This window comes from Phalangium opilio, unplaced genomic scaffold (assembly GCF_054372755.1).
Source record: "Phalangium opilio isolate 3A_F unplaced genomic scaffold, DU_Popi_V2 ptg000662l_1, whole genome shotgun sequence".
Lineage (NCBI taxonomy): Eukaryota > Metazoa > Arthropoda > Arachnida > Opiliones > Phalangiidae > Phalangium > Phalangium opilio.
The window spans coordinates 1,131,385-1,153,173 of NW_028324246.1; the positions used below are offsets into that span (position 1 = coordinate 1,131,385).

At 36.1% G+C, this 21,789-nt stretch overlaps 4 protein-coding genes across 7 annotated transcripts; 2 read left to right on the forward strand and 2 right to left on the reverse strand.

The window, feature by feature from the left end:
• Positions 1 to 1,004: 1,004 nt before the first annotated feature.
• Positions 1,005 to 6,765, forward strand: Cul4 (cullin 4). Its single transcript, XM_089863035.1, has 14 exons — positions 1,005 to 1,511; positions 1,983 to 2,202; positions 2,356 to 2,425; positions 2,498 to 2,571; positions 2,642 to 2,977; positions 3,074 to 3,260; positions 3,328 to 3,520; positions 3,590 to 3,694; positions 3,893 to 4,089; positions 4,156 to 4,377; positions 4,469 to 4,574; positions 5,176 to 5,348; positions 5,432 to 5,584; positions 5,702 to 6,765. Exons 1-14 carry the CDS (start codon positions 1,193 to 1,195, stop codon positions 5,795 to 5,797), a joined length of 2,451 nt encoding a protein of 816 aa, XP_089719161.1. The 5' UTR covers positions 1,005 to 1,192; the 3' UTR covers positions 5,798 to 6,765.
• A 423-nt stretch (positions 6,766 to 7,188) lies between these two features.
• Positions 7,189 to 13,035, reverse strand: mus201 (rad2 superfamily protein mus201). Of its 4 annotated transcripts, XM_089863033.1 has the most exons (14): positions 12,919 to 13,035; positions 12,288 to 12,404; positions 12,044 to 12,215; positions 11,189 to 11,421; positions 10,898 to 11,120; positions 10,569 to 10,781; positions 9,634 to 10,498; positions 9,287 to 9,564; positions 9,096 to 9,221; positions 8,823 to 9,036; positions 8,607 to 8,751; positions 8,351 to 8,539; positions 7,966 to 8,050; positions 7,189 to 7,871 (listed from the first exon to the last, which is right to left on the reverse strand). In XM_089863033.1, the coding sequence occupies exons 2-14, from the start codon at positions 12,377 to 12,379 to the stop codon at positions 7,461 to 7,463; spliced, it is 3,246 nt and encodes a 1,081-aa protein (XP_089719159.1). In that variant the 5' UTR covers positions 12,380 to 12,404; positions 12,919 to 13,035; the 3' UTR covers positions 7,189 to 7,460. The 4 variants fall into 4 exon arrangements, 3 of the variants coding, with proteins under 3 accessions (XP_089719159.1, XP_089719158.1, XP_089719160.1); XM_089863032.1 differs by having other exon boundaries at positions 9,287 to 10,498; XR_016380031.1 differs by lacking the exons at positions 7,189 to 7,871; positions 7,966 to 8,050 and having other exon boundaries at positions 8,402 to 8,539; positions 8,607 to 8,705; positions 9,287 to 10,498.
• A 780-nt stretch (positions 13,036 to 13,815) lies between these two features.
• LOC149588250 (uncharacterized) lies at positions 13,816 to 18,359 on the reverse strand. The gene is made up of 4 exons (XM_089863058.1): positions 18,220 to 18,359; positions 17,808 to 17,970; positions 16,606 to 16,778; positions 13,816 to 15,359 (listed from the first exon to the last, which is right to left on the reverse strand). The coding sequence occupies exons 2-4, from the start codon at positions 17,939 to 17,941 to the stop codon at positions 15,103 to 15,105; spliced, it is 564 nt and encodes a 187-aa protein (XP_089719184.1). The 5' UTR covers positions 17,942 to 17,970; positions 18,220 to 18,359; the 3' UTR covers positions 13,816 to 15,102.
• A 353-nt stretch (positions 18,360 to 18,712) lies between these two features.
• On the forward strand, positions 18,713 to 20,716 carry LOC149588251 (steryl-sulfatase-like). The gene has a single exon (XM_089863055.1). The coding sequence runs from the start codon at positions 18,713 to 18,715 to the stop codon at positions 20,411 to 20,413; it is 1,701 nt and encodes a 566-aa protein (XP_089719181.1). The 3' UTR covers positions 20,414 to 20,716.
• The last annotated feature ends 1,073 nt before the right edge of the window (positions 20,717 to 21,789 follow it).

Consider the following 21,789-nt stretch of genomic DNA (forward strand, 5'->3'; position numbering starts at 1 on the left):
TCCCCCTACTGGTCGCGTACAATATCCTCTCTTCCAAGAGCGCGTCCAGAGGGAGGGATACACAGTCTACACCCCTTCACTATCGCCATTAGTCTATATTCTGTATTCTGAATTTCTGATTGTCCCTATTATAACAATCCACAAAAGAGTAATGTCAGTTCTACATATTCAAACGTCATACCCTTCTATCTCTTAGCTCAGTGTCATACCCCCTACCAGGCGCGTACAGTATCCCCTCTTACAAAAGCGCGCCTAGAGGGAGGGATACACCGTCTACTCCCCTCTCTACTACCGACACTACATTTCTGTCATATTTAGGTGGCGCCACTTTTGGGAGAAAAATCTAATATAAAAATAATAAAATCTTTAAATTCATTTATTTCGTAAAGTTTAAACTTAAAGATGTTTTATGTTGCTATATAAATTTTGTTTCTCCTAATTATGCATTATAAAGATTATCATTTAGCATATTTTTACTATAAATAGATGGCGCTATATATCAGCTATTACAAATGTCTGTAACTCAATGCGTGATCGAGTGGACCTTGAAGGAGAGAGTAATGGAGTGGAAACCCCCATACCTTAAGCGTTGCCTTTGTACCCCCACCTACGGCACCATAGTCCTCCCATCATCCCCAGCGGTTAGGTAGGGTCGTGCCGGACGAAATTGTAAAGGACGCTCCCTCTATCTCAAAAATAGAAGCTAGTTCTCATTCAAATAAAATGGCGCTACGCGGCAGCATTTAGCAATCGCCTAGGGAAGGGTAGGGGCGTGCGCGAGGTGGACTGGGAGAGATATGGTGCCGCAGGTCGCCCATCATCATTTCCAATCCATCTGACTCCCTTATCCCTGAGTGGACACTGAGCTCCTTTTTGGCTCAAGGGATTTCTGAACTTCTGAAGCCCGGGATATTTTTAAGCAGACGAACTTGCAGGTAGGCAATAATCTGCGCACCATCCAGCTCGCGTTAGACCTCCGCTATATTTGTGTGTGTTGTAGGGCATCACGCGACGATTGCCGACAAAGACCATTCCTGCATACAGTAGGCTGTGAATGAATTATCTTTTAGGAGTCCGTATAATGGAAAATTAGGCTTAGTAATGTCATGAAAGTATTTGTGTCAATTATTGCAAGAACTAATATTTATGATTCAGTTTTAATCCGGCCGAAAAGCCGCTATTATGTGTGCATATGTCCAGTGTAATTGGCATTGTGTTTTGTGACGAACAAATCGAAGAAGAAAACAATATTGAATCGAACCCGTCAAGTCTATCAACCACTGTAGGAAGCAAACGAAGGACATTGGCAGAAACAAGCAATCACCAACACTCCAAAAAGATTAAGACTGACCAAAACGATTGTGTCAAGATGACGGACAGTTCTCACCAGCAAAAGAAAAGCCCATTTTCGCCGAACATTATATCCGGCCCTAATGGAGTTAATAAAAACACTTCTCCACTGACTAACAGTAAACCGAGTTCGGCCAAAAAACTAATCATAAAAAACTTTGGTAAGAGATTTATTCCGTCTTCGACCTTTTTTGACATAATAGTTTATAGGTAAAGTTGAAATTACGTTTAGACTAGTGATGGTAGAGAGGGGAGTAAATTGCGTGTGACTCCCTCTGGGTGCACTTTTGTAAGAGGGGTACTGTACACGCTCGGTAGTGGGATGACAGTGAGCTAAGAGATAGAATGGTATGACGTTTGCGTTTGTAGAACTGCCATTGCTCTATTGCTCTACTAATTTGATCACCAAAAAGCCAAATCAGTTTAATGAATTTGTAATGTTGAAGGACCTCAATAGAAGCATTGAATGTGGGTAAAATTCTTGAGCTCAATTTGAAGCGCATAAAGCACCCTTAAGCCCTCACAGTTCTTGGGAAAAGCCCATTGTAAAGCTTATACAAAGGGGAACAATTAATTTTTTTCAATAAACTGGACCACGCTGAAAAATTTCGCTCATTAATGCGTGTCTTTAGAAAAACCAAAGCTCCCGGAAAATTATCAACAGCATACATGGGACAAACTAAGGGAAGCGGTTGTTGCCATCCAAACATCTCGTCCTATCAAGGCTTCTCAAGAAGAGCTTTATCAAGCTGTAGAAAATTTGTGCTTTCACAAAATGGCGCCTCAGCTGTATGAAAATCTGAGAGTATTGTGCGAGAAACACGTCAAATCCAACGTTGAACAGTTCCTCAAATATCCTTTCAATAAAATAGAAAAAACCGGTTACAATTTGTTATTGTCTGTTACGTGACAAATCTGTCTTGTTATTGTGAAGGATTCAATTAGCTGTAATTGATAAAGCCGCGCTTCGTTTTACGTTAACGTTTACCTTAACTAAAAAAATACAGAATCGATGGATGGAGTTTATTTCTTGAAACTCATGAATGAATGTTGGCAATTCCACTGTAGGCAAATGGTAAAGAATATGGCAATGTAACATGGCGTGTCTTAAGAGCTTTAGATATAACATCGAAAAACACTTTTTTAGATTATGGTGAGAAGTATCTTTCTTTTCCTAGACCGAACATACGTTCTTCAAAATCCGAGTATTTCTTCAATTTGGTAAAAGAAAAACATTTTGCAAGATGTTTCGGCTGTAACCATTAAATTTTTTTTTCTTTTTGTCTATCAGGGACATGGGGTTGGATATGTTCCGAATTCACATAATTAGCAACCCATTAGTCCAGACTAGAACAGTAGAGGGTTTATTGCTTTTAATTGAAAAGGAGCGAAATGGGGAAGCTGTTGATCGTGGACTTTTGAAGAATCTCCTGCGAATGCTTTCGGATCTACAAATCTACCAGGAAGCCTTTGAGGCTCGTTTTTTGCAGGCGACGGAACAGCTTTACTCCGCCGAAGGTCAGAGACTAATGCAAGAACAGGAAGTTTCGGCCTATCTTGCTCATACAGAGAAGAGGCTTGGAGAAGAATGGGAACGGCTGTTGCACTACTTAGACCATTCTACAAAGTATATTTTGATTTCTATCTCAGCAGTATAAAAGAAAATTTGACGCAATTAGATCCTTAGAAGCGAGAATTAAGTATCTCGTTCTTTATTCCGAAGGAAACCACTGATCCAATGTGTAGAAAAACAACTTATAAGCGAACATGTGAAGAGCATTTTACAAAAAGGCCTAGATCCACTTTTGGATGAGAATAGAATACAAGACCTGACTCTTATGTACACTTTGTTCGCTCGTGTTCGAGAAGGTTTACCGGAACTTTGTATTCATTTCAATCAATACATAAAGGTATATCAATGCTTGGTTTCAAAATCATGGATGTACTTTATACTGAAGTGTTCTATTTTTGGAATAGAAACGAGGAAGAGTTATCGTAACTAATCCTGAGAAAGATAAAACGATGGTTCAAGAATTGTTAGATTTTAAAGATCAAATGGATAAAGTAGTGTGTCACTGCTTCCAACGAAATGAGAAATTTGTCAATACGTTGAAGGAAGCCTCGGAATTTTTCATCAATCAGAGGCCTAATAAACCAGCCGAACTTATTGGTATTTAATTTTTATTAAGGTCGATTGGTGATTGGTTAGGATGTTTTTCATTGTAAGTTATCATTACAGCTAAATTTGTCGACTCGAAACTAAGAGCTGGCAATAAGGAGGCTACCGAAGAAGAATTAGAAAGGCTTCTGGATAAGATTATGGTTCTTTTCAGGTTTATCCATGGTAAGATCTGATGTCAACCGGTTTTTTTGCCATGGTTATCAAGAGTGCAAGATTATTGCAATATTAATATAGTTATAATTGAAATAGTTTTGTAGAAATGTTGAGTAGGGAACTTATGAAAAGTACTGAAAGACGGTTTAAAGCGAAGCGCGGTCCTATTGTCTATTTGACCTAAAATTGAGCCTTTGTACCATTTAGGCAAGGATGTCTTTGAGGCATTTTATAAGAAGGATTTGGCAAAACGTTTGTTAGTTGGCAAAAGCGCATCCGTTGATGCTGAAAAGTCCATGCTGTCGAAACTGAAGCAGGAGTGTGGCGCCGCTTTCACTTCGAAACTTGAAGGAATGTTCAAAGATATGGAATTGTCCAAGGAGCTTATGTTGGCTTTTAAACAGGTTTCTTCTCAAATTAATATAGATAAGATTTGTTTCGATTTCCGTAACGTGTCGCGTCCTTTTTAGCATCTTCAAAATGTTCAAGTACCAGGCAGCATTGATATGAGTGTAAATATATTGACCATGGGATACTGGCCAACTTATCAACCCATGGAAGTTCATTTACCGAGCGAAATGGTTCAGTACCAAGAAATATTTAAAAAATTCTATTTGGGAAAACACAGTGGAAGGAAATTGCAGTGGCAACCAAATCTAGGTCACTGTGTCTTAAAGGCAGACTTCCCTGGAGTGAGTGTCTTGTTTAACCATGGTGCTTTTATTAGGTTATGTAGGGAAAACCCTTTTTTTGTTCTCCGTGAAAACCACTTATCTATTTCAGGGCTTGAAAGAGCTCCAGGTGTCATTATTTCAAGTTCTGGTCCTGTTACTTTTTAATGAAAGTGAGAATTCGACATTTGAAGAAATAAAACAAGCTACAGCAATTGGTAAGGACATTAATATTTCAATTTTTTTCATGCAATTGTCAATATGCCCTCAATAAAGGGAAGGAACACGAATTTGTGCTGAGAATGAATAAGATACATGACCCTTGTCGTGATCTTGATTACTTTCATGCTGCGAATAATTGTGTTACACGCATACCTAGCATAATTGTGTTACTCGCATACTGCCCATAATTGTGTTACTCGCATACTGCCCATAATTGTGTTACTCGCATACTGCCCATAATTGTGTTACTCGCATACCTAGCATAATTGTGTTACTCGCATACCTAGAATAATTGTGTTACTCGCATACTGTGCATAATTGTGTTACTCGCATACTGCGCATAATTGTGTTACTCGCATACCTAGCATAATTGTGTTACTCGCATACCTAGCATAATTGTGTTACTAGCAAACCTAGCATAATTGTGTTACTCGCATACCTAGCATAATTGTGTTACTCGCATACTTAGCATAATTGTTACTCGCATACTGCTGTTGATTTGAAGAGTTATAATTGTCTTTCGAGGGAAACTTTTATAGAGGATGTAACAATTAGTACAAAGTCAATGTGATTTCAATGAAATAATTTTAATGACAGAGGATGGTGAACTAAGAAGAACATTGCAGTCACTAGCTTGTGGTAAGGCTCGAGTATTGCATAAAAATCCAAAGGGCCGTGATGTTGAGGATGGAGACAAGTTTAGTTATAACTCCGAGTTTAAGAACAAACTCTTTAGGATAAAAATTAATCAAATTCAAATGAAGGAAACGGTACGTCTCTCTTCAGCTAACCTTTATAGCGCTTCTAATTAATTTAAATTGTTCATTATATAATTTTTTGTGGTCAACAACAGCAAGAGGAACAGAGTAGTACTCAAGAAAGGGTTTTCCAGGATAGGCAGTACCAAATTGATGCTGCTATTGTAAGAATCATGAAAATGAGAAAAACCTTGACGCACAACCTGCTCATAACAGAGTTATATGATCAGCTCAAATTTCCCGTGAAGGTAAGAAGTTTGATACAGTTTTTTTTTCTTCTAACTAGTTTAGAGAAACAGGTAAGTTCAAGCCGAGCATTAACTTTCTAAAATGTCTCATTCTTTGTCGTTGTATTAACGTTACAGCCAGCTGATTTAAAAAAAAGAATTGAAAGTTTGATCGATCGTGACTATCTCGAACGTGATAAGGACAATCCAAATCAATACCATTATGTCGCGTAACACTCTTAAATCGGAAAGAAAAATATACAAGTTTGTTTTTTATTTCCTTATCGGTTGAAAAAAAAATTTAAATTAAAAACAGTTACGGCATTTGAGAGAAGGAAGTTCTTGGAAGAAAAAAACAACAGGTAAATATATACCGTTTAAAGAAACTTAAATATGTGCGGATTGGTTTATAATTTTACTGGAAAAAAACAAAAACAAATAAAATATTCTGTAGCTGTGTAAATAGTCTTAGCTTTAAAATCTTTATACTCAGTCTATTTACCGAGAGACGATCAGCTGCCAGTTGTTTACCCCCCCCCCTGATAGATAGGTAAAGAAAAACATTTAATTGTAAATAATTTTTTTGGTAAGAAAATCTTTGAAATTTAATTTAACGTAGGTATGTTTTATGAAATCCCCCTTAAAGCAATACGACCCTTTTTAAGCAATACTTGAACACACTTAAGAAGTATATATACGCGCATCGTATCTGGCAATGTTAGTTTTTAAAAGTTGCATATTGATCTCGAACATTTTTACGTAAAACTGAATGACAAATCAACGTGCATATTCTTTTTAAAGACATTTTTAAAGGGGGAAAGAAGTGGTTAATGAATTGAAAGGGTCTCTGTTCAACGATCCCCGTTTAAAAATATTTCTAGGTGTGTTTGAGTATTGCGGTTGATATTGATAGAAATTTTCTTGTATTAATTTTTTTTTTTTTTTGCATAATTTGGAAGGTTTTAAATAGTAAGAGTTTTCTATTCTATTCTAAACTATTTTGAAATACCTCCCAATTCTTTCCACAAAATTTAACAGCCGCAGTAATACTTTTACTTTACACGATAAAATTTATTTATCAGATTTAATTCCATTAATTAATGTAAAGGCTTCCTTACAATCTCATAAATAGCAGATTATTAAATATGAAAAGTTTCTCTTCATGGGTTTTCTATCGAAATAAATGAGTTTTGTTTCAGGAATTAAGATTTTAATTTCGTTATGAAAAGTATTTACAATTTACTTAGTAAGTAGGTTTTCCGGAAATGTCGTCAGCATTTTGTGCCACTGAAGGAGAACTTTGTGGAGTTAAATGCATTGTTCACTGCTACAAAGAGCTGGAGATTAGTTTCAGCTAGTTTGTGTTATTTTTAAAGCGAATATCGACACGCCCCTAACATGCTGACCAATTTTACCCAGCCAAAGGCAGGAACCAATCGGAACTTGTTCATGAGGGCTGAACTAAAGCTAAACTAGCCTTTGCCAAGTTTAGCTAGCTAGTGAACTCCACCCTTCGATTATAAGAGCATCTAGTGGCATTATGTTAAACCACATTTTCGCTTTTAAACTTGATATGTGTAAGTATGTTATGTTATGTTGTTTATAAATAATTTCAGACTAAGTAATGCTTTTTTTTATAAAAACTATCATGTTAACACTTTATTTGCCATGCTAGTTTAGAAAGAAAAAATACAGGGTCGTTGCATAACCATTACAACAGAAAAATATCATCGTAAATAAATTTTGAAGTAATAAATATTGTAAACATAATATTAACTATAACGAAAAAAGCATTACATAAAGCTTGCAAAAAGAACAAATACAATACACTAAGGAGTTTAATCAAACAAAAGACGCCAATTTCAATATTGAAATCGGAGTCACTAACAATTAATTTTTATTTCTTCCGTGTGGCTGTTAGACTCTTTTTCGAGTTAACCGTAGTGTCTTGACTCTTCGCGTTAGTTCTTGTACCAACTCCCGATTTACTGGTACTCGCATTTGATAATGATGGGTTAATTTCAACACAATCATCTGATGAGCTTTCTTCGGATAAGTTTATTTCCCTGTTAATTTTTTTAGCTGTTTTTCCAGGTGCAGCGTTTTTAGCTCCTCGTTTTTGAGTCTGAGATCCTTTCTTTGGTTTTCGCGTATTCTTACTACTACATGCACCGGGATCATCTATTAATTCGCTGTTCGTCCCGGGCTTAATTTTTGTAAGTGCACTTTGGATTCTTTTACTCGGAAAAAGGTTCTTTGGCTTTTGTGTAATGGTTACTTGGTAGAAACTGTCGATTCTTAATTGACTCTGAAAAGAAAAGGGACTCGCATTTTATACTGTCGCCCTCGCAACGATAATGAATGATATGCAATTGTTTTTCACACCATGGATTTCTACTTACTTGTCGTTCACTGACTTTCTTCATAACTGGTAGCAGAATTTCGTCAACTTTTTCCCTAGTCCATCCAAACTTATCTTTCGATAGCGTGAGCGAGTTAAAGAGTGGTTAAACGTTGATCATAAGTTTATAAGTGATATGTTCCATAAATATGCCAATAAATATACTTCGTAATGCTAGAGGCTTGCTGAGAGCTAGTGCGAGAATTGAAGTACTACACTCGGTTAATTTTGCAGTTCCTATTTAGTCTGTATTAAGTCTTTGATAGCGCCTCAACAGGCGTCGCTTTACGTGAATCTATGACCTACGTCACTTCATGACAAGCTCTCAGTAGCAAGTGACAAACGTATGGAACATTAACAGAAATTATAAACCAATGAAAGGATATTGTCTTAATTCGGCCAAATTGGGCAAACCCCAAGAGAACTTTTCGTTCGATTCATCAACATGTGGTTTAACATACGCTTCGTATACTTGAAGAACTGGAAAATTATCTGGCAACTCCAGCTTCAAAAGTTTTGCTCGAACTTTATTTCCTGGAGCTTGAGCGCTTTTATGGCATAAATCGTACCAGTCTCTGAATGGGCATATTAAGCTCAGTTACTCCAAATATAATTAAAGGTTGTTGCTTTTTCATAATTCACCTAAAACTTTTCAGAGTTTCAAATCCATCCTTTTTAAATTCGGAAATTACTTCCATGGCTCTAACTGGTCCCACTCCCTCTACGCCTTCAGTGTAATCACTGCCAGTAAGCAAAGCAAAGCATATTAACTGCGTGCGATCCAATCCTATTTGTTATTGGAATAGATGTCTTCATATGAGAGGCAACATGCTGCGACGTTCACAATTTCAATCTTACCAAAATGACTTTCAATATCTTTGTTATTGTAAGACTCGAGAAATTTTCCTTGCGTAAAGAAATTCTTGAAGACTTTGGAACCACCAAATAGCCATATATCGCTATCATCTGTTATTGTTCCGTGTGTTAATCCGAGGTGCTCTAACTGCGCGCATTGAGCTTCGGCTTCAGTTGGGCTAACAATGAATGGGACACCGAAGAGTTTCAGCAATTCCTTAAATGTCGGGCAAGTTCAAACATCCGCGTCAAATGTTAAATGGACTTTTATCGAACCTGACTTTCAAGTATAATTTGATCCGACATTGTCTGAGCTTGCCTTTCCTTCTTTTTCTGTTCACGAACAAATTCTAGCCTTTCTGAATCAAGTTCATCCCTAAGTTCATTAAGATTTTGTTCTGTCTGGATGTGCACATGTGTTTAATCGAATAAAAATAAAAGAAGTTGGGAAATTTTTAAAAATATACCATATCTGCCAGGACTGATACAGCCTCTGAACTATGCGTTTCCTTTATTGGTAATGATTCTTTGCTGCTAGAATCTGATTTAGAATTGTGCCTGATTAGGCCGCTATTTGGTGTAAGTTTTGACGTAAGAAAATCCTCTATAACGTGACTTCTCTGCGATGGAGGTTGTACATCTTCAGACGTACTTTTTCTTTGGGTTTTATCATCCTTGTCAATGTCAAGTGCGACTTGTTCAATGGATATACTTTTAGCCCGAATCTCATCCTCTTTCAATTTTTCTTCAATTGCAGCGTTAAAAGTCTCAGTGAGATCGTCATTCATGACTGTACTCTTATCATTGAGTTTACTTTCAATGGTTGCGCTAATGACTGCTGTTAGGTCATTATTTGAAACTGTACTTTCATTCTTATTGCCATCTTCACTAGCATTATCCTGAGCAGCGAAAAATTTCTTAAGTATTTTCATTTGATCAGAAACATTCATTTTCATTTTCTCCGAATTTGATTCGTTGGTTTCCGAAATTGTTACTTTACTAGGACCAGCAACAGTGCTGAAAATTTCACTGGGAAATAATTCATCATCATTTTTGGAAGGCAATTTGGAAATATCAAGAACAATGGTCAGTGGCTTTAATGGCGACTTCGAAGTGGTCTTCACTTCATCGTCGCATTTTTTAACCGGGCTGCTGTTACATTCTCCATCGGAAGAATCATCTATAATATACTCGGTTTCGTCAAGCTTTTGAATATCCTCCTTCGCGACTGGGAGAGGCGATTCTACATTGTCTATAGTGTCATCATCAGTTAAAACTTCGTTTAATTTCCGTTTTTCTGATACATCGAGTGTCAATTCTTCCTTGGTTAAATCTATTACTTTCTGTTCTTGTTTGGAAGATTTAGTAACTTCAACATCGGCGATTTTCTTTTGTTGCGCAAACATTGAGGATTTTGATTCATTAGAAGTACCATCGCTAATAATTACAATACCATCCTGATCACTACTTTTCATGCGTTTTTCGTTAGCAACTGAGTCTTGTATAATTTTTTGTAGCACCATTTGATTTTCGACCGTATCCATCTCATAAACAGTCGGAGAGTCGGGATTATCATCAATAGAATCTTCATCTATTATAGTTTCATTTGGTATTATAACACGCGCGGTTTTCTCCTGGGAATTTAGTACTGCTTTAGCTAATACTTCATTATTGGAAAGCTGTTTACAAAAAAACACTAAAAAAGTAAATTAAAATCGCTATTACAACTCGGGAAATAAACAAACATACCCGAGCTCTCTTATTGGATGTTTGAATAAATACGGTATGCGTGTTATCTTCCGAGGCGATCTTTTGCATCGCTGCCAATTCTCCTTCGAGGTTTGACATTAATTCACCCGCAGCGTGTGAATTCAACTCGTTTTTAACTTCATCTAATTTCTTTGTTAATTGTCTACGTTTCAATAAGCGGCTCATTTGGTAATCTGAAAATGTGTGGCTTTCCTACGTGAAATAAACAAGATATGTAATAATGAACAGTTCCAGGACGAGTGTCCAGGAAGGGACTGCGGACTGCCATTGCAACATTTTGAGTCCACAAGCCCAGTATAAGAAAATACCCTAGGCATTTCATGCTGTCTATAAAATTGCTGCCTCTTTCTTTCTTTCATTTCGGTCAAAATTTCGTGTCTGATATTAGGAGGTAAATTATTGAATTCTTCCGATTCAATATCAACTTCATTCAAGTTCTGATATTCTCTTTCAAATATTGAATCGAGAGCCATTGTAATTCCATCATCGTCATCAACATCAGCTAGTGATGTTGGTGTATCAGATGATTTGCTATAAACATATTTATTTGGTTTTTACCAAGTAACTATACGATAAAGGCCGCGTTGTGTATATTTTACTTTTCGCCACTAAAACTGGAGTTTTCGGGAAGTGGTGGTAGCCAAAATATATCATCAGCTGGATTTACTTTTACAATTTTAGATCGTTTTTGTGGGCTGTATCTTTTGCTTTTGGTGTTACCGGATGAGCTGGCTTCATCAAGTAGTTCTCGAGCCATTAAATTAGTTAGAATTTGTTGGGACGTTTTCTCTGCACTATTTATATTGGCTTGACGGTTCCTTCTTCGCGATTCCTGTTACAATTTATTGCTTTCTTATTAACAAATTTGGGAAAAAATGAATACGACTCAGGGACTCTTTATCTACGCCCATCTCTGCTTTGTAAGGCGGGTACTTTAGTAAGCTCATGACTTTAATGAATGCATATATTACAATTAAGTTCACAATGGTAATGAAGGGATGTGATATAATTAAGTTCACAATGGTAATGAAGGGATGTGATACAATTACGCTCACAGTGTTAATGAAGGGATATGATACAATTAAAATCACAATGTTAATGAAGTGATATGACATATTTAAGCTCCTCCCACATTCGTAAGTACCATCGCGGCTCAATAATAATCCACTGTCCCACTTCTATGTTTTCATTTTAAAATATTACAGGTTATATATATAACAATATAGTCATGATAACTATAACATTAATAGTGGTGGAATGTTTTAAAACATGTCATCATGGTGACATGTTTAGTTATCCCTTCTTATATATTATTACCACCAATATCTCCGAGTGTTTCCACCCTTCATAATTTTTACCCGCCCTCTATGATCAGGAATTTAAGCCTTTTGAACTCCACTAAGGGTATAGTTTCAATTTAAATTATTACACAGACGAAAAGAATTCTTTATTACAAGTGTCTGTCTTTTTAGCAAAGGTGCGGCTCCGTCAAATACAAAGACAGGCTTTATTTTGAAAAATAGCAGTTTGCAAACTCTATGAAATAGACCCAGCAAATGAGCATTGGGCTGAGCTCCACCTTGTGCATCTCGAAATCCTTTCACAGCCTGATTTAGCCAAATACTAATATGTGAATGCCAATAATTAAGGAAAATGAAATTTTTAGATACATTCAATGATAATTCTAGTTTTTAAAGGATATCAATGGCCAGAATCTTATTTTCTAGCGTTTCAAGAGGTATGGGTTTTCCAATTGGGGAAAGAAGTTGCCATAAACCAGTCACTCCCATGATTAATTGATAAACTCAATTAAAACTGAAAAAATTTAATACAAAAACATCAATCTTCCTAGTCTCTACAGACGTTCCTAGATGGCGCTGTGGGTTAATATTAAAAAAAACCATGGCGGCTTGGCCTTTTGTGTTGGTTTCTCTGAATGCAATTTTCGAAATGATCTATTATTAGACCATTGCATTAATTCCCGCAGAGTTAAAACACTGAGGGGTTATTAGGTTATTTCCCTCTCGAAAAAATTAACCGCTAGAGGCAGTGCGAGTTGGCTTACTCCCGCGTGTAGTGAACTCCATCTGGAGTTGCCTTTTCGCGTTTGTTAAATATCATAAGATGGCGGTCTTCCGCCTGCGTGTTGGTTTCTCTACATGTACTTAATGGAATAGTCTATAGACTCCTTGCAAGTTACCCAATATGAACTAAACAAAAGCAGTCGACACATTGTTGATATTTGGCCATGGCGATTTACAATGTCGAATGATTCGAATCTCATGTAGTTCATAAAAAACTCACGAAAGTTTTATAATGTATACCTTACCTTTCCAATTTTTTTGGAATAAATTTTTGTAACATTAAGTTTATTCGCGGTATTTAAATTAATATTCGCTGCAATTACAATATCGCTCCACAACATTTGGATTTCAAAAAAACCAAAGACCCTATAAAATAGTAAATTGGACAGTAAATTGCAAATGAGAGGCTAAGTCGCACCATATCTTACACCCTCCAGTATCGTCTGCTTCAGCACGGAGTACGGCCCACAAAAAAACTGACAAATTGTGGCGCAAGGCGCTAAACTTTTCAGTTATAAACGCCAAGTTCTCATTCCTGAAACCCGAGTCGTTTTCTTTGTTTGACACCGTGACCGAAGAAGCTGTCTTTTGTAACTTGTAAGTAATTATATGATTTTAATTTACACACTAAAGTTTTATTATATAATAAAAGTGTTCTAATAAAGATAATATTAAGAACATTTAAAATTCGGAGTTGAAGAACCTCGACTTCATAATCTCATCTTAAAACTTAAGCCTTGGACCTTTCACGTAGTAGGCCTAACCGTAAATCTGAGCTTTTGCCTTAATTTTTGAGGACTATTCAGTCCCTGATTCACTGTGCTTCTTTTAGAACTGTTATTTAAATTTGTACCCATATTTTTAAGAAGTATCAAGGCCTACAAACAGGGACTCATTGAAGAGGAAATTAAATAGGTTAAAGAAGTGTGATATAATGAACTGGATATAATAGAGCTATTTCAGTGGGGGAAAAATTTCGTCTGCTACAAAAATTGGGCCTGCCCTTGAGTGTAGGGTCACTAGGGTGGACATTTTGTGAGGGTTTTCTCTATGGGCAAATAGCATTGGTGACGTAGCCATTACCCCCTCTGAAATAGCTCTATACTGTATGCATATATTCTGTACAGAAACTTGGTCAATCGTACTATGACAAACCACAAAAATTTATTTAGTAACAAATATAATTCAAGCTCCATTAGTGTGCTAAACACAATGTTGTAAATAAAAGTCAACAACCTTCTACAAAATTATATCTATTATAAAAAAACTCAAAAAACAAGAACTATCAGTCCATTAAAATATCGCTTATTGCATGTTACTTAAATTACACGGTAAGTTTAGTTAGAAGTCGGGTTTTTTGTAGATGTTAGCTGATAGCTCTGGAAGTTGCTGATACAAATAGGGTTTCTATCACTAGGAACTGGTCTAAATTTAGTAAATTAGTGCTTTGATCATTGGTTAAGCATTTAAAATAAAGAGTTATATTAATTTTGTGGAAGTCCACTTAGTGGCGCCACCGAACGGATTTCATCAACATAGATATCTAGATAAATGCATACTGTAGTTGAGAAGTGGTGCTCAACATGTTAGGCGAAAAAAAGTACTTCATTATATCAGCTTTTTTGAAAGTACAGTATGTATATTAGAGAACATACATGCCCTTACAATAAGTTTGAAATTAATTTAATTTAATTTAAGCACATCCGACTTTTATCAAAGCATTGTTCAACATAGTTTTTATACTTCACTTTTGGTTGAAATACGCTTTGTCTATGAGGGGATGTCCACACTAAGCCTTTGGCTTGTTTGCATGCGGGTCTCTTTACAATGCATAGAGGGGTGGTGGCTAGCCCCTATGCCACAGCTAACCGACAGCGCCCTATACTAACTATTACTGTTAACTAAAGAGCAGCTCTCCATTGAAAATCTCTGATTATTAAAGACAACTTAGTTTCATAAAGATTAATTTGGAGTATTGATATAATCTAGATAATAACCCATTTCGATCAAATAAACTCAATTTTAGGTCTTATAGGGTGAATATATACGTATGTAACATGCAATAAGAAGTATGTACTTATTTTATATATATATAGTGTGTATTCATTTAAAATTTAAAACAACTAATAATTTAAAGCTTTTAAGCTCAATCGTTAAAACCTACTGTGTGCTACGTATTATTATTATAATTACTGTCCATAATTTTTAAAAGCCGCATCGAAATATTCCTACGTTACGCTTTAGTATTTTTCATTCCGATACCTTGCACCGCATACCCGTGAACAACTTTCGTTTCGTTTTATTACATCATACACTATGATCATTTTATCCTAAATCCTTAATATTATAAATAGAAATATAACTATGAAGATACAAATCCCATCCAAAATATAAATATAACTTTTTTTGTTTTTTAGCAATTTAATAAATTAATTTGTTTTGGCAGCTTGTGTAGTCTCATCCCTGGTTGTCTTCTCCGTTGATTTTTCAACATCGTTATTTTGGCTTAGGCCTTTTTCTTGATTGGCGTTAAAATTCATGGCTGCCGAATTGACGCAATAACGTTTCCCAGTTGGCTTTGGTCCGTCGTCGAAAACGTGTCCCAAATGAGCGTTGCAGCGAGAGCACGACACCTCTGTCCGGGCCATTCCTGGTTTGAGAGCCAGTAGTAAGAGGTTCGCGCCAACTTTAAAAAGTTAATGGGGAAAAGAGAAAATGTTAATTGGTTAAACCCAAGAACCCTCGACCAGGATTTTTGTTTAAAGCCAATAGCATTTATTTATTTATTGAATACTTAAAGAACCGCAAGCTGCCAAAAGTTACAAATTATTTAAATTTAAAAGCGATCTTTATTTTGTGTTTTAAGTACATAATTTCTAGACTGTGAGGGAGGATTGATACTTTTTACACCAGGAGGCGAGGCTACTTAGTGCAGCACTATGTCCCCCGAGTAGCCTTGCCTAATGGTCAAAATGGTATCAATTCTCTTAATCTGGAAACTATATATACAGTCTGTCAATAGGGACTTGGCAGTACGACGTCATGCAACGTCAGGATTCCTTCCACTAGGGGGCGGAGTTAAGCCCGAATTGCCAAGTCCCTATTCCTATTGTGATTAAATGTCATAGTTACATGGTGTTACGAAAAGGGTAATTGAACTGAAGAATAGTGGGTTCTATGACATGGCCACATTTTTCAAGTTAAATTTATTTAAGGAACTAAAACACAATGATTTCTAATTTAATTAAGGGGCCATCTATAAAACACAAGTCTAATCATATCTTGCAAACGGGATGAACTTTATTGCAAAATGCCATAGAACATTTTCGACTCAAATTTACCCATAGAACCCACTGCACTTCAGTCCTATCACCCCCTTTTTTTTTTGGAACATCTGTATATTAGGGGAGGGGTGATACCGTGAAAGTGTAATCTAGTGAAATTTCAATTCCAATGTACATTGATGATGAACATAAATGTTTATTCATCTTTCAGATATACTGTAATTGTTGCTGCTTGAATACAAGGGATTCTAAGATGACTATGTACAATAGACAATTGGAAAGAAAATATCTTGACTGTGTACTTTAAGTCTGAGAGCACTGCATAAATACAACTCATTTGAAAATATCATACGAACAGGAAAATGGAGGTATGTGTAGATAATGAGCTATACTTCCTTTCACTTTCACTTAAAACTAGTAGATGGTACACCATTTTTCTCATACTAAGTCTCAAAGGATTTTGAATGCTAGATGCATGGCACTAAAATATTGGTAGCTTGAGACCTTAAAAGCATGTATGCATCTTGTTGACATTAACTGCGCCTTGCAATACGTGTTTTCATACAATATAATGAACTATATAATTCGCGTGACACACTGCGTGATAAGCATATCCCAAAACCCCATGAATAGACGCAAAGTACTTACCATGGGAGAGATCCGTTGTGAATTTTACTCTCTTCTTGTCCAGAACGTCCCAAAACGCGGGCCAGCCACAACCCGAATCATATTTAGTTTCTGATGAGAAAAGCTCTTGGCCACACACAATGCACGCGTATACTCCATTTTCTTTTAATTTGTATAATTTCCCAGTGAAAGCTCTAGATACGCGAAAGAAAGTAAAAATCGTATATAAATCTTTGCAGCTGTTTGTGCTGCAGTTGTAGGAAAACGTTTTTTTTTATTTAAATCAAAGCCCAGGTCACGTGGTTTCCTATACTATAGTTCACTTTAGCCAGACTAGAAATAAATGACCAGAAAGCTGTTGATAGTTTTGTTTCGTGTGCCATAAAGTAGGAAGTGGGGGATAGTAACCATTTCACATGGTGTTTGGACCTTGCATAATACGCCTACGCTGTAACAAACGTTTTATCTATTCTCCAATATAAACGAAACCAAAACCAAAACCATTTGCTTTTCAAGGCTGTAAATATTTGCCTAGGCTATTGGCCACCCAAGTAAAAGGGTTCTGATCGTTTTTTAAGTTTAGAGGCTATTTTTCAATATGTCCATTTGACTTGAAGCTATTAAAGTTCACTGCCTCACAATTATGATTCAGAAATTATCATAACAAAATAAACTTAAACCATTTGAAATTATACTCGCATCATTGCATGGCTGAGTATGTAGTGGTATATAGAGAAAATGGAATGTTTTTATTGCACTCAAAAGTGTCAATCAAAAACATTTTGTCCTTAAATGGAGTAACAAGTTTATGGAAAAACAGTATGGCTATTTATATGGGTAACTTGTGTGTGTTGGGCAGGAGCTTGTCGAGTTTTTTCGTCTGCTAAATATATGTAACAAAGTATATCTGGCAATCAGATTGAGGATGTCACCCACAGTGCCACAATGCTATATAATGCCTTTGCCTCAGTGTTAGCATGTAATGCAATTAGTTGATAAAAGTGCCAACTAAATATAGACATTCTTTCACATGGGTCATCTCCTATAGCGTCCCTTTAACCATAAGTTCATGAGATATATAACTGTTATACCAAACTAATTAAGAACAATATCTTTACTTCCAATACTACACATTCTGTGTAAACTCAATAATAATATAGTGATACCATAGTAAATTATGCATGAACACTAAAGACATATAGACATAATGTTAATTTTCTCACCTTTCTGTACCTTTTTCTTGGGTCACTTGATACTGTATGGGTGTTAATCTTTGCCTAAGCTCTTCTTTCGAATACGATTCTGGCATACAAGGACATGTTTTACATGATTTGACATCTGACGATCCATTTTCCATATTTAAAAGTTCTTAAATCATTCACTAGTCTGTTAAAGAAACATGGATCTCATAAAACACTAAAATAATGACACATACAAAAATGCTTAAAATTCTGGGTGAAAAACTTCTAAATTTAGCACAGTTCCTTCATTCCCCCACCGTTACTCTAGATTCTTAAATTGTAACTATTTTTTTTTTTAGCAGAGCCGGAGATGAAATGTGGAATTTCCCTTTAAGGCAATCTTAAGTAAAGCAGTCATATAGCCCTAAATATTTTGAGGTCCATATCTTCTTACCTGAACACAGGTGGATATTATTAGGCAAGAATTATTGCTTTCGGTAGAGCATAATGCGCTTATCATATTAACTTCAAGGATTCAAACACACTATCGTATATTATTTCGAATAAGGTTGCCTTCTTATAACATGGTTAAGCACACCCTGCTTCACCACCACTAGACTAGCCCCTGTAAGAGAAGACAACCCAACCACAAACCTAGGCCTTAGGCTGTAAGAAAAACAAAATTACCAGAGAGACTATGTGGTACTTGTCGTAACGGGAGTTGAAACAGTTTGTGAAGTTTATCTTCGTTTCCAAAGCGACTGCTTCAACGCCTGCTATCGAAAATACATCTCTTACACTCCTCTCCTTTAGTTATTTGATGATGTAGGCCGTGCTTTGGACTTTATCCAACAAGTACAAATTCTAATTTCCTTGTACGAGTTAGATCTTAATCGCAGTCGTCTTATAATTTTCAGATTCGTAAATTGCTTAGTTTTTACGTTAAAATGCGGATCCTCTTACTGTTTAGTTCTATATTGGTTGTTTTTGGACTTAAAGAAGTGAAAACTAAACCTCCGAACATTGTAGTCTTCATAGCTGATGATTTAGGAATAGGCGATGTTGGTTGTTTCGGAAATACCACAATGAAAACGCCCAATATAGACAAAATTGCTTCGGAAGGTGCTAAGTTATCTCACCACACGTCTACCGCCGCTGTTTGCACACCTAGTCGGGCTGCGTTACTAACAGGGAGGTACCCCGTAAGGCAAGGCATGGAGGCCCATGGTGCTAATAAAGTTCTGGTTTTTCTGGCGTGTACCGGTGGTCTACCATCCAATGAAACCACATTCGCCAAGGCCTTGAAGTCGTCAGGTTTGGGTTACTCAACTGCTCTATTTGGTAAATGGCATCTTGGAATGAACTGCGAAAAATACGGAGATCATTGTCACTATCCGCTAAAGCATGGATTTGACTATTATTACGGAATGCCGTTAACTAACCTTAAAGATTTTGGTACTGATGGTAATAGTGTGGTAACTACTTACTTTCCACCAATGTATAAAACTTTAATGTCATTAATTATCGCTGGCTTGACAACTTCGGGTATACTCGTAAAGCTGAGACGCGTAAAGTTAGCCTTGCTATGCTTCACCCTTTTGGTTTTATTTCCGTACTTGGGTAAGGTTTTTATTGCCAACTTTAACGTGATTAATGGAGTGATTATGCGTAATGGTGATGTGGTTGAACAGCCCGTGAGACTAAACGGGCTCACCCAGCGTCTAACCAAGGAAGCCACTAACTTTGTGCAAACACAAGTGGACAATGATAAACCATTTTTAATGGTTGTTTCATTTGTTCACGTTCATACCGCACTCTTCACCCATCCGTCATTTGAAAACAAAAGCGCGCATGGTGCTTATGGAGATAACGTTGAAGAATTGGACTGGGCAGTAGGGGAAGTTATGAATTCGCTAAATAAGAATAATCTCCGTGAAAATACACTCGTCTACTTCACGTCGGATAATGGCGGTCATTTGGAAGAAGTTGGTCTTTCTGGACGTAGAGAAGGTGGTTTTAATGGAAGATTTAAAGGAGGGAAGTGTATGGGTGGAATGGAAGGTGGTATTAGAGTACCGAGTCTTATTTCATGGCCCGGAGTCATTCCAAAGGGGATTGATGTTGACGTACCAACTAGTCATATGGATATGTTTCCTACCATCCTCGAAGCCGCGTCTATAACCAAACCAGACGTGGTGATTGATGGAAAAAGTTTGTTGCCCTTACTGAAAGGTCATACAAAGCAATCACCTCATAAATTCCTCGTACATTACTGCGGAACAACCATACATGCTGTACGATATATTGATGATGATGGAAAGATATGGAAGGTTCATTTCGCCTCACCTAAATGGTTACCCGGAACGCAACGTTGTCAATACGTTTGTCAATGCTATGGAAGTCACCAGAGGCACTATGATACTCCATTAATGTATAATTTAAGCGATGATCCATACGAGGATAATCTACTAGATTATAATGATCCAAAGTATTCTAAAGTGGTCAACAAGATGAAAGAGCTTTTGGAACAACATAAAGCCTCTATACCCGATGTTCCATCACAATTTAATTTTTGGACTTCGGTTTGGAGACCATGGTTACAACCTTGTTGTAATTTTCCATACTGCAACTGCCAAGAAGAAGAATGAATGTTACTAATTACTTAATAAATGTCATTAAAAAATTGGGATAATTATATTTCTTTAATTTTTGGGTTGTGATTTCATAATTTTGCAGTTTGATATGTTTGAATGTTCCATCAATATTTGTTATCGCGGAACTCCGTTCTGTTTGAGAATTAAATGCTAATAATCAAGATCATGGATGTGTGCATTAATTTGGAAGTATCGTTGTTAATTCCGGATCAAGATCTAGTCTTGTTTCAAAATAAATTTGTTGTATTATATATTTTTATATTGTTAAATTTTCCAATAAAATAATTTTAAATCAAATGTGTCAGTTTTCATAAATTTTCAGGATAGACTTCATACCAGCCACGCAATAAAATAAATCCATTCCATAAAAATAGTAGCATTATCAATACAAGATTACGTACTTCACTGGAGATATTTATTCTTATCATGGAAGTATTATCAAGCGTCTGATTCGGCTGCAATAGTTTTTTTAGGTGAAATAAGGAAAGCTGAGGCGTATCAACAATCAATTGTTAAATTTTATAAGAGAGAAAGAGTGAAAACTTATTAACCGATTGAATTTGAACATCAGAATACAAGGATTTCATCAAATACGTTGAATTCGGCGTTGGCTTTCATGATTAAAATCAGGATTTCACTGTGCAAACCATGAGATGTAAACATTACAAACGGGAGTAATGTCGTACCGACCTTGTAGAATTTCAATGTATGGTTTTTCATTCACTGCAGATTCACGAAATTGTTAAATAGAGGATTTACACGAAAATGCAGATCGCTTTATCTTCAGTTTTTTCGAAGTCGTTGCTATTGATTTTGTAAAATGCGATGTTAGTTGTTTCAGAAATACCACAATTAAAACTAAAACCTCCGAGAAAATTGAATCCGAAGGTGTGAAATTATCACTTTAGCTCTATCTGTAGCTGTGGTATGCACCGTGGAAGAATTGAGATTGAAATTGTAAGCCGACAGAGTAAAAAACACAAAATGCAATAAAAATGTTTTTCATTGGAGTAAGAGACTATGATTATATTGTAAGCTCCTTAGACCTAACTAAACTGTTACTGCATTCAAGGATTATCCTTGCTGCATTGAAAACATGACACTTTCTTAGGTTGGATGAAGGTATAGTGACATAGATTGTATAATAACGAAAAATGTCTGAAATTTTGATTTAAATATATATGTTAATTTTTCTTGATATGATTTAATAAAGTATGTTTTAATTCTGCTGCTTCCATGTTTACAATTAATAATCCAATGTCTAATTACTGATATATTTAAGTGTTCCTCTTTTTTATTGGTCTTATAATAATATTCTTTAAAACTACCATACGTATATGCCACTTTAGTATAGTGCAATATCAATAAAA

Excerpts from the sequence above, each read along its gene's own strand:
- LOC149588250 (XM_089863058.1), bottom strand. The coding sequence starts at position 17,941 with ATGGAAAATGGATCGTCAGATGTCAAATCATGTAAAACATGTCCTTGT. Across the intron at positions 16,779-17,807 it reads CAAGAAAAAGGTACAGAAAG|AGCTTTCACTGGGAAATTAT; the intron begins GTGAGAAAATTA and ends TCGCGTATCTAG. Across the intron at positions 15,360-16,605 it reads CACAACGGATCTCTCCCATG|TTGGCGCGAACCTCTTACTA; the intron begins GTAAGTACTTTG and ends AACTTTTTAAAG.
- mus201 (XM_089863032.1), bottom strand. The coding sequence starts at position 12,379 with ATGGGAGTGACTGGTTTATGGCAACTTCTTTCCCCAATTGGAAAACCC. Across the intron at positions 12,216-12,287 it reads AAGATTCTGGCCATTGATAT|TAGTATTTGGCTAAATCAGG; the intron begins CCTTTAAAAACT and ends GCATTCACATAT. Across the intron at positions 10,499-10,568 it reads CATCCAATAAGAGAGCTCGG|CTTTCCAATAATGAAGTATT; the intron begins GTATGTTTGTTT and ends TTTTGTAAACAG.
- LOC149588251 (XM_089863055.1), top strand. The coding sequence starts at position 18,713 with ATGCGGATCCTCTTACTGTTTAGTTCTATATTGGTTGTTTTTGGACTT.
- Cul4 (XM_089863035.1), top strand. The coding sequence starts at position 1,193 with ATGTCCAGTGTAATTGGCATTGTGTTTTGTGACGAACAAATCGAAGAA. Across the intron at positions 4,575-5,175 it reads AAAACAAGCTACAGCAATTG|AGGATGGTGAACTAAGAAGA; the intron begins GTAAGGACATTA and ends TTTTAATGACAG. Across the intron at positions 5,349-5,431 it reads AAATTCAAATGAAGGAAACG|CAAGAGGAACAGAGTAGTAC; the intron begins GTACGTCTCTCT and ends GGTCAACAACAG.